Source organism: Culex pipiens, chromosome 1, assembly GCF_016801865.2.
Source record: "Culex pipiens pallens isolate TS chromosome 1, TS_CPP_V2, whole genome shotgun sequence".
In the NCBI taxonomy this organism is placed as follows: Eukaryota; Metazoa; Arthropoda; class Insecta; order Diptera; family Culicidae; genus Culex; species Culex pipiens.
The window spans coordinates 125,677,139-125,694,767 of record NC_068937.1 but is presented as its reverse complement, the minus strand read 5'-3'; the positions used below and the strand labels follow the sequence as shown (position 1 = coordinate 125,694,767).

The following is a 17,629-nucleotide window of genomic DNA, read 5'->3' as shown; positions in this document are numbered from 1 at the left end:
AAAAAAAACTCTGGATTTCCACCTAAAAATACATTCACGTCTGTTTGTCTGTGCCTTATATTTTGTGTGATACGAACTTTTTCATCTAGATGGCTCTTGTGAAAAATGATGGATTTTTTGATTTAAAAAATGTCAATGTTTTAAATCTGTTAAAAAAGTGAATTTTTATCGGTTATTATTAATTATTTAAAACAACATTTCGAATTAATTTTTTTTGAGAGTTTATTTTAATTTTCAAATTACATCAATTTAATCTACTGAAACATAACAAATTTAATGTTTTCAAATTAAGTTGTTTATTCGGCAAATGTCATTAGGAAATCGCTCCAAAATCTAAATTGTTCTTTGTTTTTAGATAACGTATGTTCTGCTTTTGGCAATATTGTAAATGGAGAGTGTTGCAATTCTGTACAAAGTAAATTTTAATACATATTTCTCTGACTTATTACATCAACTATTATATTTATATTGCTATTATGATGAACATAAAAACATAAATTGTCGTACTCATAGTTATTTTGTTTCATTCTATTTCCAGGTGAGTTATTTCTTCAAATAAACAAATTATCTCAGGAAAAAAATCATTTTTTAATGGGTAAGTAAATATTGCTTGTTTTTGTTCTTCCATTAACAATAATTGATGCCTGTTTTGAAAAAAAAATGGCTGATACTATTTGAACATATGTAACTGTTTCAATGTTTTATTTAAAAAAAACGATAAAGGGTTTATTAAAAAAATATATGCAAAGACAAAGGACAAAGGAAGGCTGGAAAGAGACTTCCCACATGTCGTGAAATTCGAATTTTTATTTAGATTTTGAAAATGTTTGAAAATGCATAAAAAACAAAAAAGATTTTTTAATTTGGTAATTTTTATTTAAAAAAAAGTTTAGATACATTTTATATAAATATTTTTTTAAATTTTAGGCTGTTACAAATTAAATTTAATTTATATGTCCATCGGCTCTGGTCAAGACCCTAGTATGGGAGGAGGGTCAAACAATATAAAAAAATACCGAAATTTGTATGACCCAAACTCACCCCCAGACCCAATGTCACCCCTGATGACGATAGTTTACAATCATTTTTTATGTTTTAAAATTTAAGTTTAAGTTAAAATTTAAATTTTCAGTAATAGGGGAACAGCATCTAATTCCAGCGTGCCTCTAATGTTGGCAGGTCAGAACTTTGACATTCAATTAAAGCTAATTAAAAGCGTTTTCAACTGAAACCGAGTGATAAATAGCTCAATAAGAAGTGAGCAAGCTAGTTTCTATCAAAAGTTTTGCAAAATTAGTTGTTTAAATAGTGAAAATCAGCAAATTGGATGGAGTTAGGAGCGAGTGCTTAACCTGCCAAAGATACGAGAATTTCCCCTAATTAGTTTTTGCCCGCAGTTTTTTTTTTTTTTTTTTTTTAAAGTGGGAAGCAAGTTTTGAAAAAAAATACTAAATCGTAGGTTTTTAAACAAAAAAAACTATTCAAAATACAGTCCACACTCGATTTTTCGAAGACATTGGGAAAAACTCACTTCGGATAATGGAATCTCCCAACCACGAGATATTGTTGTTGTTTTTTAATCGTCGAGCTTAAGTTTGTTCCCTTAACTTATGTAAAGTAATTTAGAAGCTTTTAATCCATAATGGCCAAAATGGCGGTGATTAAATATTAATAAGAATACATTTTGTTATTTAATTGGCAATCAACTATTAAAATTTGACTAAAACGGGGTTATTTTTTAAATCATGTTTAAAAATTGGTATATGGTGGCATCAAAAATTGATGTTTTTTTATGAATAAATCAATATCTTAAGAATTTAAATGTAATTTTAATAAACGCTTCAGTACTTTGGAAAAAAAGTTTACACTAGAATTTCTGTGATCATACCTAAGTTTGTAATATTTTTTTTTATCTATTTCTAAAACATTCTTAGAAAAACTCAACTTTTACGCACGTTGTCTCAACTCGCATTCTAATCTCCTTAAATCTAAATACATTTCCCAAAATCATCTGATCATCACACCTCACATACACACACTCACATTTCATTATGTATGCATTTCACATGCTGCACGCACTGTTGACCCCCTTGAATTTTCCACCTAGTTTTCCCTCGAAACCCACTCCCCATTTTCGCTCAGAACATTCAACAGGTAGCCGTTTTTCTAAGCATCACGCACACACAAACACACACACACCCATCTAGTTGGCCATCTAAACAACTTCACACACCAACACCACCACCGCATCGCAGTTGGCCGTGCAGGTTGCATCACGCGGGAACGCATCGGCGATGCTCACGCACACGCGTTTGCACTCGCACTCACTGATGATCACACGATAGTGATGATGATCGCGAGAGAGCGAATCGAGCAAACAAGAACAAAGAAAGAGGGTTTTCGTTTTTTTTTTTTTTGCGAGAAGCGACGAAAGGGGAATAATAGCAATAATAACAATAACAGTAACGGTTAGTAACAAAAGTGCAGTAAAAATAACGAGAATTCTTTTTCTGAATAAAAGAATCGCGAGAGTCACTCGCGAGCGAACGCTCGCCACTCACTCTCTCGCGAGACTCTCGTTGTGTGTGTGCGTGTGAGTGCCCGCTCGCACTAGTGCTCTCGCTCTCGCGCACGCGCTCCCTCGCACACACCACACTTGCAGCGATGCAATCGGCATCCTTCCCGCTCTCTCGCACGGCGAGTTACCGCGTGTGAGGGGAGAGCGCGAGCGCGCCTGCGCGCGCCAGTGTGAGTGAGTGAGGTGGTGGTCCCGTTCCATCGGGGGGGTAGTTTGGGGGAGCAAAAAATTTCGGCCTGCTGCGCCGCGCTCGTTTTGGGTGTGTTGGTGAGCCGAATTGTGCGGCGCTCGGGGGGTTGGTGTGAGTTTGGGAGGTTTTTGGGTGTTGGGCTCGAGAGTAGCCTGAAGTGCAGTGCAGTGGTGTGAGTCTTGCGGGGGGGCTTCGGAGTGCATGTGTGTGCATGCGGTTGCACACACAACAAAAAAGTGCAGTCTTGCGTCCCGCTCGCGCTCGGGTTCTCTCTCGCTCGCTCCCGCTCGGGTTTTCTGAGAAGCCGTCGTCGGCGATGCAGCGCGGCGGCGGCGGTGTAATATTCATCATCGAAATTTTCCCTTTAGTCGCATAAACGCACTGCTCCGATATGCACCGGAACGCAATTTCGGACGCGGCCCGAGTCGACCCGAGTGTGAGCAGCGTCCGCCGAGTAGAGCCGAAAATCTCTTTTTGTGTTGTTCCGTCGTCGCCTTCGCCGTTTCCGCCGCCGCGGTCCTTCCGGCAGCCGTTTTCGTCGCCGCTGCCGCCGAACTTCCTGCACGTTTGAACAGCAGCGCTTCTCTAGTGTTATCCTAGTAGGCGCACCCACACGGCTACTAGACACACTCACGCACACCCATACGTCACTACTTCCGGAAGATTGCGGAGATCGCGCGCGCGCTGGCGCGAGTGTCCTGAGTGTGGTGGCCGATGAGCCGGAAGTTTGTACCTTCAAGTTCCGTTGTGTTGTTTTTGTTCAGTGGTTCCGGCCGTCGTGCAGTAGTGCTGAAGAGAGCCCAAGGAGGCGCTGCGACAATCCAAGTGATCAGCGCTGGATAACGCGGGCACGCGTTGAAGATCGGCTACTGCGATCGGGCCGTGCCGTAACTTCCGAAACAAAACAAAAATCTCGGGCCGCGGAGTTCAGTTCAGTATCTTCGGTTTCTTTGATGTGTGTGTATCCGTATCTGTAACTAGTAGTTTAAGTAGGTTGTGACCAAACCAAACCGTGTGTGTGATGTAGTCGACGAAACCTAGGAAGAAATATCAAAGGTGCAACCAAGAATTTGTGTTTTGTGTTCCTTTCCAAGATTAATTGAGTTGTGTGTGCGCGTGTATCAACCGGAAACGGAAACGGTGGCTGAGCTAGCAGCGGCAGTCATCCCGTACGAAGCAGTACCAGCAGAGTGCATGTGACCCGGGGGGAAAAGTCGCCGAGAAAAGCCTCTTAAATGAAAAGTGGTAAGTGTTGCGGGGTGTCAACGACAACCTCCTAGTGTAGCGGTGCTAACGAACCAATCAAGTGAGGACCAAGCAGGCGCTGAAGGATAAGCCGCCAGCGGATAACCGGTTACAAGCGCGAAGAACACGCACAATACGCGCGAAGAACCAGAGATGCATTTAAACTGCAGTTTTCGGACTTCCGAAAAACCGGCCAAACTTGCCGGCGCAATGTGTGGAACCCTGGCCAGAATTGTTGTTTTGGGTAGAGGAAAAACCGGAACAAACGCAAGGAAGAGGGGTGAAGCGATGCATATAATCGCGCTCGCGATGTCTACGAGAAGTGCGTTTTCCAGCGTAGCATCTAGAGGAAGACAAAGACGAAGAGACCAGGACATCGTCTAGGGCAGCCAGCCTGCCAGTGTGTGTTGTGTTCACGTGAAGAAACATATGTTTGAATTTCGAATGAGGAACAACCTTCTCGCTAGCTTCAGCTCTACGTGGCCGTATGCGTCCCTACCAGAAGGGGATGCTCAGTGTTTGTGTGTGACACGCAGGACCTGTTTTCTTTTTTTTCGGGTGCAACACTGTCAAATCGTTGTCTGCGGGATTTTGCCGCAAGAGCCGCGTGTATCCTCATTAATTCAAACCTCGGCCCAGACCAAGGATGATCGAAAAACAAAGACATCTCCCCGGACTCGATTGCCAGAGGAGGAGGAGGAAGAGAATGCGCGATGAATTGCATTGATTGATTTTTTTCTCCAGTGTTGTTGTTGTTGGATGCTTTGACATCTTCAGTTGGAGAGTTCGTCCTTCGACGACGGGGAACCGCGGCAGCAGCATATGGATCGGTTTAATGCGATTTTGTCGAAACAACGTGTTTTTTTTTAGCTTGCTGTTGGTGACTAGACAATGAATTTGCCATGAGAAGGACGGCGAAGATTTTAATGGGATTCGGCGGGTATCGCCGTAATGAGGGAGCGCATATCAAGTGGAGTTTGAGGGAGTTACGACATGGACAGGAAGATATGAATCCTTACTCAACCTGGTTTTCCGGGTGGTTTGTAGGTCATGGAGTGGTATGAAAAGCTGTGATTGTTTTTTTATCTTAATATATTGGTGTCAAGTTTTATTAAATTGTATAATTATGTATCAATTATTGGAATACCGCTGCCCATATCTACGGCTAATTACAGTTATAGATTCATTATAAAATGCTTGAGTAAGATTTAACTAGAGCAGAAAAACAGACAAAAAGTTAAATTAGATATGAATGGCGTTGAACAACGTAGTTCATGGAAGATACGTTCATGTAAAGAGGTACTAGAAATTGACATATACATTCTACGTACTAGAAGTTCACATCCGTGTTAGGGAAGATCCATTTCGGTGGCCAATTTTATGCATTCTCGGTACTTGAAGTTCACGGCGGCGTTTGGGAAGCGCACATTTTTGTCGGGAACAGGTTGAACAGTTCGGTAAACTGAAAATCATCTAATCTGGTTAAAACTAACCGAAACATGCAAAGGCGGTTTATTATTTTTCCTCGTATTCAAAACTGATTTTTGGTAAAACTATGATTATTTTGACAGATGATTTACCGAATTCTCAACTACACAGGAGAAAAAAAGTAAAGTTAAGTGGAATGAAAATTGGATAGTTACCTAATTTTCGATTAAAAACGTTACATTATCCTCCATAAGGTGCTTGATGCCTTCCTCGCATTGATATACTTTTGATAGGGTTATCAAATCTTCAATCTTTTATGCTCAACGGAAAGGTCTTTTGATTACACATCTTACGATGGGTCGCTTGATGGATTCGCTTATCATTTTAAAATATCTGAGATCCGGCATCCAAAAAGTGTATGAAGATGCTCATAACTTTTTATAGGACAATCAGATCTTCGAAGTTTTGATCTCGTTGGAAAGGGCTTTTGATTACCAATTCAACGGATGATAGATCCGGACAATTTTTTCATGAAGATATCTGAGATCCGGCCTAAAAAATTGTATAAATAACACTTAAGTGCTAAAAACTTTTGATAGGGTTATTATATCTTCGATGTTTTGGGCTCTTTGGAAAGGTCATTTAAATACCTTTGAGCAATTCTCTACGAAATCGGTCTTTTTTCTTCAATTTTAATTTTTGTATTTTTTAATCCGGCCGAAACTTTGTTGGTGCCTTCAGTATGCCCAAAGAAGCCATTTTGCATCATTAGTTTGTTCAAATAATTTTCCATATAGATTTGGCAGCTGTCCATACAAAAATGATGTACACCCAAAACTGGGCAGCGCTTGTCCGAGAGAATAATGGCCTCGAGTTGAGAGAATAGTGGTACCATTCACGGACACAGAGAACACAGCTCGAGATTGGCGAGAGAATTATTCTATCGAGGTTCATTTGCAAAAAAAGTTCATCCGTCAAAACAAAAAACACAAAAGTGTCGACTACGGGAATCGAAACAGAGACCTTTGACACACTATCCCAATGACTTAACTGCCTCGGCCACCACAGCTTGGTGAACAAGGAGTGGTCAGATGTCAATGTATGGCACTTGTTGGAGATTTATTGTTTCAATTAACGAATGAACTCATTTGTTATGGTGGTGTGCGTTGGTAGCACTATTCTCTCGATTTTGGCGCTGAGCCCTCAATAAACTTTGAGGGAACGATTCTCTCGACTCGGAATTTTGGGTGTATGAAAATTCAAAAATCTGTACCTTTTGAAGGAATTTTTTCATCGATTTGGTGTCTTCGGCAAAGTTGTAGGTATGGATACGGACTACACTGGAAAAAAATGATACACGGTAAAAAAAATTTGGTGATTTTTTATTTAACTTTTTATCACTAAAACTTGATTTGCAAAAAAACACTTTTTTTAGAGGACATCAAATGCCAACTTTCCAGGTTGTGCAAAAAATCTTTGAGCGAGTTATGAATTTTTGAATCTAACTATTTTTTTCAAAAAATCGAAATACTGGTCGCAAAAAGTTTTCAACTTCATTTTTCGATGTAAAATCAAATTTGCAATCAAAAAGTACTCAAGTGAAATTTTGATAAAGTGCACCGTTTTCAAGTTAAATCCATATTTAGGTAACTTTTTTGAAAATAGCCGCAGTTTTTAATTTTTTTAAATTAGTGCACATGTTTGCCCACTTTTGAAAAAAAATATTTTTGAAAAGCTGAGACCCTTAGTTGCTGAGATATTGCCATGCAAAGGTTTAAAAACAGGAAATTTGATGTTTTCTAAGTCTCACCCAAGGGACCATCCATAAACCACGTGGACACTTTTTTGGGAATCTCAAGCCCCCCCTCCCCCTTCGTGGACAATTGTCCATACAAAAAAAATCTTTTTTGTATGGAGCGTGGACAATCGCATACCCCCCCCCCCCTAAAGTGTCCACGTGGTTTATGGAGGGTCCCCAAACCCCACCATTTTCTAATGTCAATATCTCGAGAACTAATCGTTCGATTTTCAATGTTAAAATATGAAACACTTGTGTTTTCAAAAGTTTTTAAACCAAGACTAACATTTCAAAAGGATCAATCATTCAATATTACGCCCTTTTAAAATGTTTTCAAAAATTCAAAATATTTTTGAATAAACCCAAACATGTTAAACATGATTCTTAACGCAGGGAAATGCTTTTAAAATTGAATTCAGCTGATTGTACTTGAATTTCCAACAACATTTTGAAGTTTTTTGAAAACATATTTTTTGCAATTCCGTCGTGAAACTACTTACTTTTCCTGTCATTCTAGAACGACGAAATAGCCTACTTTTCTGTACCAAAAATAACAGAATCGAATAGCAACACTTTTCAAAATAAATGCTGAAAAGTTCTACTTTTCAGCACTGAAATGGGTGCTGAAAAGTTGAACTTTTCAACACTTGTTTCGAAAAGTAACACTTTTCAACATTTTTTTTATTTAAACGATTTATTGACAAAATACGTGAAAATTTTACTTAAAATTTCACTCAATGGGTGTTTTTTGGAATTGCAAAAAATGTTGTATGGAACTCGTTGCAAAACTTGATTTTTTCAGCACTCGTCGTATTTATCCAACTCGATGAACCTCGTTGAATAAATGTACGACTCGTGCTGAAAAAATCCTCTTTTTGCAACTTGTTTCATAAACTACTATTTTGGCCCCTCGATTTTTCGGACCGATTTCAAAAAATTAAAATATTACAATTTTTGTTTTTGAAAATCTATACAAATTCCTCGATGTAATATTACCCATTATTCAATGCGTTCAACATGCAAACATTATCTAACGAATCTAAATGTCGCCTGATCAGTAGAGCTTGTCAATTTTATAAAATTCCGAGAACCAAAAGTTGCATTCAGTCCGAAGATTTCCCGGGGTAATGATATAAAAAAACAAATTTCAAATTTTGATCCGGATGATTTCAATGTCGATAGGGTTTTAAAAGTACAATCTTTTGCATTTTTTGGACTTCAGTAGCTAAATGTTAAGCATTATGATAATCAGGTTTAGTAAAATTCAACATGATTATCTGCTGAAATGTTATCATAAAAAATGCTATTACAAATATTTTCAAATTGCCAATTCCCTCACAGAATCTGAGGTTAAAAAATAATTAAAAATGTAAGTGAATAACTTAGTTTGAATAGAAAAGTTGAACTTTTCAGCACTTGTTTCGAAAAGAAATACTTTTCAACATTTTTTTTTATTTAAACGGTAAATTTGCAAAATACATGATCATTTGACTTATAATTCAACTCAAAGGGTGTTTTTCGGAATTGCAAAAAAAATTTGTATGGAACTCGTTGCCAAACTTGATTTTTTCAGCACTCGTCGTATTTATCCAACTCGGTGAACCTCGTTGGATAAATGTACGACTCGTGCTGAAAAAAACTTCTTTCATAAACTACTATTAAGTTTTGGGATGGTTTTGGTATCATACGAGATAAATTACAAAAAAGTGAAAAAAATCGTATTACTGTAGCGCCGGAATGTGTCGGAATGTGTCTATTGTATTTAAATAGTTCACAGTCAGTTGTACAAGTTTTTTTCTACAAAATTTCAGCAATAAAATTCAATCAAACTTTCAGCAATATTGTTTTTGCCCTTTTTGGTTGGGTTTTTTCAAGGTAGGTGAGGGGTTGCTTGAAAAATTGTTTATAAAATCTTGCATTTTTCAATAGATTTTTGTTAATGTGCTCACTGGTTTCTCCAATTTTACAATTTTATGAATCTGTTATTGAAAAAAAAACAAATAAGTATTGATGCAAGTAACTAAAAGTATCACAAAATCAATTTAATTAGTTGAACGAATTTATTGTTATGATTCATATTTGATCATAAAGTATAATAAAATTCCCTGGAGTTGATAGTGGTCAAAATCACAAAATCCCTTGGAATTCCCCCGTTTACTTATTATTAAATTTTATGATAAACAAGTTTTTAGCTTAGGAAAAAATATTTTGAAAACTTGATGATAAAAGATTCATAATTTTTCAGATTTTGTGTCTAAATAAAATTTAGAGGATTATTATTTCAATGAAAACCATTTTTATAATTTTGGTTTATCACTTTAAAGACATGTTTCTTCTCATCAACCATTCAAACTATTTTTTTTAAATAAATTAACTGTTAACGTGATTGAAACAAATCCGGCCATAGGATGACTTTAAGTCGGCAAATTTAACAATTTCCACCAAATCCCGTCGGCACTTCCCAGCCAGCTCCTAGCAGCCAATTGACACTCGCAAAGGTAAACAAAAACACCGCCCTCCCTCTGAGCTCATCAACATACAATGTATCGGTACATCCTGTACCGTGTGCATCTTCTCAAGAAATTTCCCTCTTATGTATGTGTGCGTGTGCATGTGTACAAACGCGCCCAAGATCGCCGCCGCCACGTGATTCTTCAATCGCATTCCTCCGAGGACGGCCGGACGGTCGAAAGGACCTCCATTTCGCTCCATTTCCCGAGGTGTACTTTCTCCTTCTACGACTTGCCGGCAGCAGCAGCAACAGCAGGTTCGAACTACAGGTCCGACCCGTCCGGCGGCGTGGAAGTCAACTTCGTGATATCATTACTCCACTTCCTTCCAAGACATACACCTTACCAACTCACAGACATACATACACATACACACACAGACTCCGGTTGGCGCAAGATGCTGCCGGACGACCTTTGTGAGGACGACCAGACCACGGGCATTATTGCATCATGATCTTTGGCGTCCTTCCTTCTTGTTCTTTTAATCTTACTGAAGGCGGTGTTGTTGTTGTTGCTGTCCGGTGACGATGTCGTGACCAAGGTCTGGTCTGACCGGGACTTGCACGGTAAGAAATTATGCAACGTCAAAGTAGTCGTTTCCGTGCGATTAACCAACACAGCTTTGAGGTTCGGTGCGCGTCGCGCAACCCGCGAACCACGGTTCAAATCCCGAACGCAACTTGTACCAAACTTTTTTTCCTGCCCAATTTCACTCCCAAAATCCGCCGTAACACCTCACCGAGGTCAAATTTCAGCGTAGAAAACGCCACTCCAATCGTCATCGTCATCAACTTTACGAGCAAAGCTCGTCATCAGTGTGGCACCGATGATTGTTTAGAAAAGTGTGCGAGCAAACGGCGAAGGGAAAAACGAGATTTGTGATCTAAACACGTGCATCTCTGTGTGCTGGCTTGCCTCTCTCTCTCTCTTCATGGGTGCTCGAGAGGGGGGTCGTCGTCAACTGCTGCTGGTGGCACAGGTTGTATGCTCTCGAGAGTTTCCCATTCATGACTTTTTTCGGCTATTAGAATGGACGCGGGGGTGGGGTACTGGCAGCATCCCAGCCCTCTGCCGCAATGGTTGAACGGTCATGCAGGGTTGGAGGAGGTCTAACCCTTCTGGTTGGTTTCCCTCAATGGTGTGAGCTCTTGGCCACGTGCTGCGCGATTAGAAATTAGTTTTGCCGGATTCTGGTGCATCGAGACTTGTGCTTTTGAGGTTCGACCTTTAAATCTAACCGATTTGGTTTAAAATTGACGCAAATACCTAAGCAAACAATAATTGATGTAGGTGTTCGGTATGTTTTATCATTCTAGTGCACAACAAAGTTAATTCCAAAATAATTGATTTCATTTAAAACTGATTACACAGCCTTTACAAAACTTTTTTCTTTCGATATTCTGAAATATTTCTCATTTTATCGGTTTCTCCATCCACTCGAAAAAATAGCTTATCAGAAGGCAAACATCCATTTCTTTTGTATGATTCGTTATAAGGTCATTCTCTGAAAACTCACATGAAATCAGAAAAAGTTGGCCCGACCCCTTATGTTCATTGATAATTGTTGCCTTCCTCACTGAGGAAAGGCGACAATTATCACTCGGAAAATGAGTTTTTTAATTTGACCTCCTAGACCCACCTTCATTTATACTTATCGACTCAGAATCAAATTCTGAACAAATGTCTGTGCGTGTGTGGGGATGTTGATCAAAAATATGCACTTGCACTTCTCGGCTTTGGCTGAATGAATATTGTCCGGATGTGGTCCATTCGGTTCACTTTCAGGTCCATCAGCTTGGCATTGAAAATTGTACAGTCTCATTTATTCGTTTAAAAATTAGGCCGATGCAAATATTTAAAAAAGTTTTTGTCCCTCGGCCCTGGCCGAGGTCAAGGGGGGGGGGGGGGGCAAAAAAAAAAAAAAAAATTTAAATAACAAGCCTAAGTCTTCACATTTAAATGAAAAAAGTGTTTTAGAATGCATTTAACACTAGTTCAGTTGTTTTGCAATCATTAGTTTTCAAAAAAATCTAAGATCTGACAAAAACAAAAATTGCATCGAAAAAAAAAATTGCATCGAAAATTTTCAAAAAATCTTAAGAGCGAGTTTTTCACCGATGTGAAACAGGTCGTATCGAGGTGCTCCGGTCGTATCGAGGGATTCCGAATATGACAAAATTGAGACCAAAAAGTGCCGTCTTCTTGGCCTACAGGGCAAAAACTAACGTTGTAAAATGTTTGTTCTAGAAAAATCGTAAAACTATGAGAAAAACAGCGATTGGCCAAAAAGTTAATAACGTAAGCTTATAGTCCATGAAATTACCTATCTTTTGACCTATGGGAGTATGGGTGTTGGAGGCTGTTGCAAAAAGATATTAAGGTTTTAAAAAAATCCATTTTTAACAGTAATTTGCAAAAGCTATGAGAAAAAGTTAAACCAATCCTGGATGTCTATAGCACATTTTGAAGGGCTTCGAAAGACCTTTCGAATGCATCTTAGAGAGTTGGAATTGATGAAGTTTTACGGAAATGCGAGCAATTTTAAGATATTTCATGTGTTTTGGACCTCAAACTTCAATGCCCGTTTTACCCCACTTCCCTTTGTTGTAGAGGGCTCATATTTGGCATTAGTTCACCTCATGCATAGACAAACAAACGCTGAAAGTTTCATCCAAATCGGAGCACCTCGATACGACCTCTAGAACAAACCGAGCAGAATCTACAAATACTGCCTCTTAAGATTTTTTAATAAACCCAAACATGCTAAAAATGTTTTTAAACGCAGGAGAATGTATTTTAATTTGATTTCAGCTGGTTGCACTTGAATTTTCATTGAAATTTTGAAGTTTATTGTAAAAATATTTTTTTTGCCCCCTGATTTTTCGGGCCAATTTTGAAGGGGGGGGGGGTGACAAAAACTTTAAAAAATATTTGTACCAGCCTTATGATAAATATAAAATGATATGGATGCTATTTTCTTCAAACACTGTGTAGGTATGTTCTAGACTAAAAGTCTGCAGGTAGTTTGATTTTTTTTTTATTCATAACTTTTTTTTTTTACCACTTACCCAGTCACGTCTAGCAGGATTCTAGCAGAGTTCTTACAGAGTTACAGAGCTGGATATTCTTAAAGCATTCTAGCAGAAATGTTCCACCATTCTACCAGGATTCTGACAGAACCAGCTCTGCTAGAATATTTCGTGATTGAATGTTTTAAACCGTCATTTTCCAATTATTAGGAGTAACTTGAACCTTCTATAAACATTTGGAAGAAATTTTAAGCAAACATGTAAGTTACAGCATTTTCACAAAAAAACATTTAAATATTAAAAATTATAATTCAAAAAATTAAATATGTAAATAAATATTCAAAATCAGTCCAAAATTGGGCATGTTTATAGAAGTTGCTATTTTTTGTTTACAAAACATTTAATAAACGCTTCAAAGTGCAGTGGGTCATCGTCAACTAGGGGAAATATATCCTTTCTAATCAAACACATATCTTCGTCATATGAAGAGTTTGATGCTCGATTAATCGATAAATCCAAAAATACTGTTTAGGCTATAAACTTACCAGCACCGCCTCAAGTAAGCACGCAAATTTATGCCATTTTCTGGCCAAAAAGATCAAATTTAATGCACTTTTGATCATAATTTCACGCAGAAAAATAAGGCATATTTGAATCAACAAAACGTTTTGTTGATTTGAAAATCATAATTTTTGTTGAATCAACGCTAAACGTCAAAGCAGCTTTTTCAAAACAACAAAAGACTTTTGTGGAATCGATAAAATCAAGGTTTGTTTCAACGCAAAATCGGCGTTGATTATATTCAACAAAAATTTTGTTGATTCAAACCTCGTACAGGCTGATTCTACAAAACTTTTTTCTGCGTGTTCTATTTTGCGAGACCATTTCTCATCATTTTGGTGGCACACACATCCACACGCAAGATGAGAGGTAAACTGCTTAACGAAAGTTGCCATCAATATCTTTTCACTTGCGCTAACGATTTCAAAGCGCTTAAGATATAAAATTGCTTCCAACTACCGGCAACATGTTCTTTTGCACATTAGCTAGTCACTCACTTGAATAATAATCCCGAAACATGTAAATAATTAGCAAGCGCCATAAAAAAAACAAACGCGCCAAGTCTTTTGACGGTTGAATTTTGACGACCCATTCCAATCGAAGGCTGAAGAAAACCACCAACACCACCAGCAGCGCCTGTTGGAGTAAGCCAGTGATGCCAGGAAATTTTCTCTACAAATGCTACTTTTCGTGAGTGTTCGCTTAAAATTTCATCAATTTTGGCAGCACTAAGCAGACCCAAAATAACGCTGGAAGAAACAAAGAACTAAGCTGAAAATAGGAAAATGGGCGTGGCCCAATGCATTTTTTTTTCAAATGCTTATAAAAGGAATAGCATAACTTTGAATAAAAGTGAAAATAAACAGAAATGTTCACAAAAAGTTGCTCTACTCGTTGGTGTCCTTGGTTTTAGTCAATTTCAAGGAACACTCCAGATTATCCAGCATCATTCAAACACGACCGCTTAGGCTTAAAATGGGTTTATTTCCCCTATGCTATGAATCCGTGTATGAAAAACTAGATCAATCAATTGAACTGAAGGCTGATTTCAATGACTGTAAAAATGCAGGGATCAAGTCTCCCTAAAGGTGTGTAACTGAATCTATTTTTTTTTTCTTTGTATTCTACATTGAGTTTGAGTCGAAATCGCACAACTTTCAAGAACATAGCACATTTTTATACCCACAAGCTGACGAGATACAGCCTAGGGATCAAGCCTCCCAACTCTCCCCTACATACCCACATGCATACAGTTCGTAGATATTTGTGGAGTATTCACAACTGAAATATTTGGCAAATTTGTTTATATCAGTCATTTTAAATTGAAACTCGCGTTGAAAAAAAAAACTTTGTTTAAACCACCAATATCATAAAACAGCTAATTTATTGAAATCTGTTTCCTGTTTCATATCGTGTGATGAACAATTTTCTTTGTTGACTTATTTCAGTAACATGTTTTTGCGAATTTGAATATGAAACGAAAGTGTAAAAGTGGTATTCAAGTAATTTTTTGTAGAAAAATTTTATAAAAGTTCAAGCTTGAAATAGAATTTTGAGTTTGAGTTAGCTTAAACATTACAAAGTATCTAGGAAGTAAATAAAATCTATGGTTTTGAATATTTTGATAAAATCATAGCTTATCTATTTTTTGTTCTTAGTGAAAAAAAAACAGCTTAGAATGATGTGAATATCTTACCTAGATGAGCCTTTGAAGTTTTGGCTAGCAAAATTTATATGTTTTTTATTTTTTTAATTTTTTTTTTAGATAAATTATTGCATAAACATTACTGAAAATGTATCAGAATTATATTTTTTTTAATTCAAGATTTTTTCAAGTTTATGTCCTTTGACTCTGATTGAATGCAAAAGACAAGCGTTATTATTTGTTAGAGTGCAGAATAAGTTGTATCTAATTAAAAATAATTAATGAATGAGTCAAAAGCATAAATAAAAATGTCCGTTTTGTGTTCAGAACGATATAGATAGAAATATTATGGATCTGATTTTTTTTTAAATAATTCTTTTTTTTTGTAAATTTTGCTGCACTGGAAGTCTTTGCAATGTAACTCAAAATTGAAGAAACACATTCTATTGATTTTTATTTTGTTGATGATTGTGATAACTTTTACTGCCACTCTAATCGAGTCCGTCCCATATGTAAAAACAGCAAGCCGAGGAAAACGCATGCAAAATTTGTCTCGCCCATAAGGCTACGTGTTAGAATTTCATGAAAAATGGATTTTCTCCAGTTTTCTAGAATTTGTTCTAAATTTTATTGGTTTTTCTTATAGTTTACACGATTCCGAACCAAACTGCATCATTACTTCAAAATTGCGAAAATTCCATCTGGGACGGACTAGCTTCGAGCGGAAGTTTAGCAAATGATTAAAATGAGTTTGAATTGGAAAATTTTGTACAACTTTCCACCAGGAGAACACAGCTAAAAAAGTAGTAATCCAGCTGCGTGTAAAAGGCCTGGGTGTAAAATAAAACGATAAAAAAACGGGTGTAAAATAAATATTGCATTATTTCATGCAATTTTATGTAATTTTACACCCTGAAATATGTAGCCCATCAGTATGGGAAACCTACTTGACTGAAATGTCAAGCTCATATTTACGTTTATCCTTTCAGCTTTTTATCGGTCTGATGGCCGAGTGGGCTAAGGCGCCAGCCCTTACTGTTGGTGCTGGGTTTGAATCCCGTCGGATGCTACTTTTTTTTGTGTTTGCAAAAATTGTAAATGCAGTGTGTAATATTAAGTGTTTATTTTGACGAAGGTGATGTGCATGCTTTTGCATGCGATTTTACCTTCGGATTTTTTGCTGTGAAGACATATTTTTTAGATTTTAGATGAAATTCTAGCTTTTAACAATTCTATCGAAAAGTTGGTATTTTTTTCAAAAGCTTTAAACTTAGGTAGCTAAATAATAACATTGATTTTTTTCTTATAACATTATCGCACCAACCTTAGTAATGATACATTAGACGTTAAAAAATGCACAAAATTTTTATATATTATTTATATCTGGTCGTTCGATGCCGTAGTAAAAAGGTAAAATTTGAAATTGTTCCGTATAATTAATACAAGACAAATTAAAATTAAAATCATTTTTTTTTTGTGAGTTTTTAATCAATTAAAAAAACAACAAAAAAATGATATGTAAAACAAACTTTGGCCACCCCTAATCTGAGATTTTCTAATGAGATTTATATAACTTTAAAATCATATTTAAAAAAAATCCACCCTTTTACAATCTCCCAGAGTTTCTTCGAAATCGTTTTAGCATTATTTTGAAATATTCAACTAAACTTTACAAGTTTTAATAGGGTCTTATGGAATTCCAAGACGGATCAAATGACAATGAAATGGTCAAAAGCGGTTGAGTCAGTGCCGAGATAATCGAGTGCAATTCATTGGTTTAGTTTTTGAGTCGATATGTATATGTTAAGGTGGTATTAGGAAAATATTTTTTCGAGTGAATTTTTGAACCGGTTGAGGCAGGGAAAACATGTCAAAAAGTACATCTCTAACATTTTTCTCAAGATTGAGAAGTTTCTTCTTTTTTAAACTATAATTTAGATAAAATTCTTTTTAAATTTCATAATTGTTTTGCTGATGTTAAAAATTCTAATTTCCTTCCAACTCAAAGCGTACAAACTATCGCTTCTTAATCCCAACCACGACGACATTTCGCGATCAAACCCAACCAAATCGCACTAAATTAAAAACCGCCCCCTTTTCAATCGGCTCTATGATTATCTCCAGTCTCCTTTCACATGCAACGGAACGGATCATCCTCATCAGCTCAAGGTAACGCGTCCGCGAAGCAAAACAACCCGCTCGCGGGCACGATTGAACTTTGCGCCGCCGCCACCGTCGCCCAACCAGTTAATTTCATTAATTCCGACAAATTTAAGCACGGAGATCACGACGATCACAACGAAACAAAAAAAAAATGGCGACCATGACCGGCAAAAGGGCCAAAGCAGGCGAGCCGAGACCGCTTATTATCGCACCCTTCAAGGCGCAGGCCGCGGTTTCGGTGGCGTCGTCGGGTGGCACTTTTCTGACACATTTCAAACTGATCGATTATCTGTCAAGAATTAGCCGGCCCAAAGATGGAAGTCGCGACTTTGCGCCAACACCACCACCGCGACGACGACGACGGTCCTCGGTATGTCACGCTAATGACCATGTGGGATGGCGAAGGTGGGTTCGTGTCTGTCAGAGTGTGTGTGCTTGTGCGGAGGGACTCCGTCGGCGTGTATTTTTATTACTTCCAGCAA

The 17,629-nt window shown here is 37.5% G+C and overlaps 1 protein-coding gene across 3 annotated transcripts in view; it reads left to right on the top strand.

Moving 5' to 3' along the window:
• LOC120422150 (mushroom body large-type Kenyon cell-specific protein 1) overlaps positions 1-17,629 on the top strand; it is a 258,844-nt gene that overhangs the window by 110,940 nt on the left and 130,275 nt on the right. The window contains exon 1 of one of the 3 annotated variants that reach the window (XM_052706821.1): positions 2,925-4,013. The exons of the other annotated variants lie outside the window; for them this stretch is intronic. Coding sequence (XP_052562781.1) covers positions 4,004-4,013 — 10 coding nt within the window. The 5' untranslated portion in view covers positions 2,925-4,003. Of the gene's footprint in view, positions 1-2,924; positions 4,014-17,629 lie in introns of those variants that run through there. 3 annotated transcript variants of the gene reach the window in all.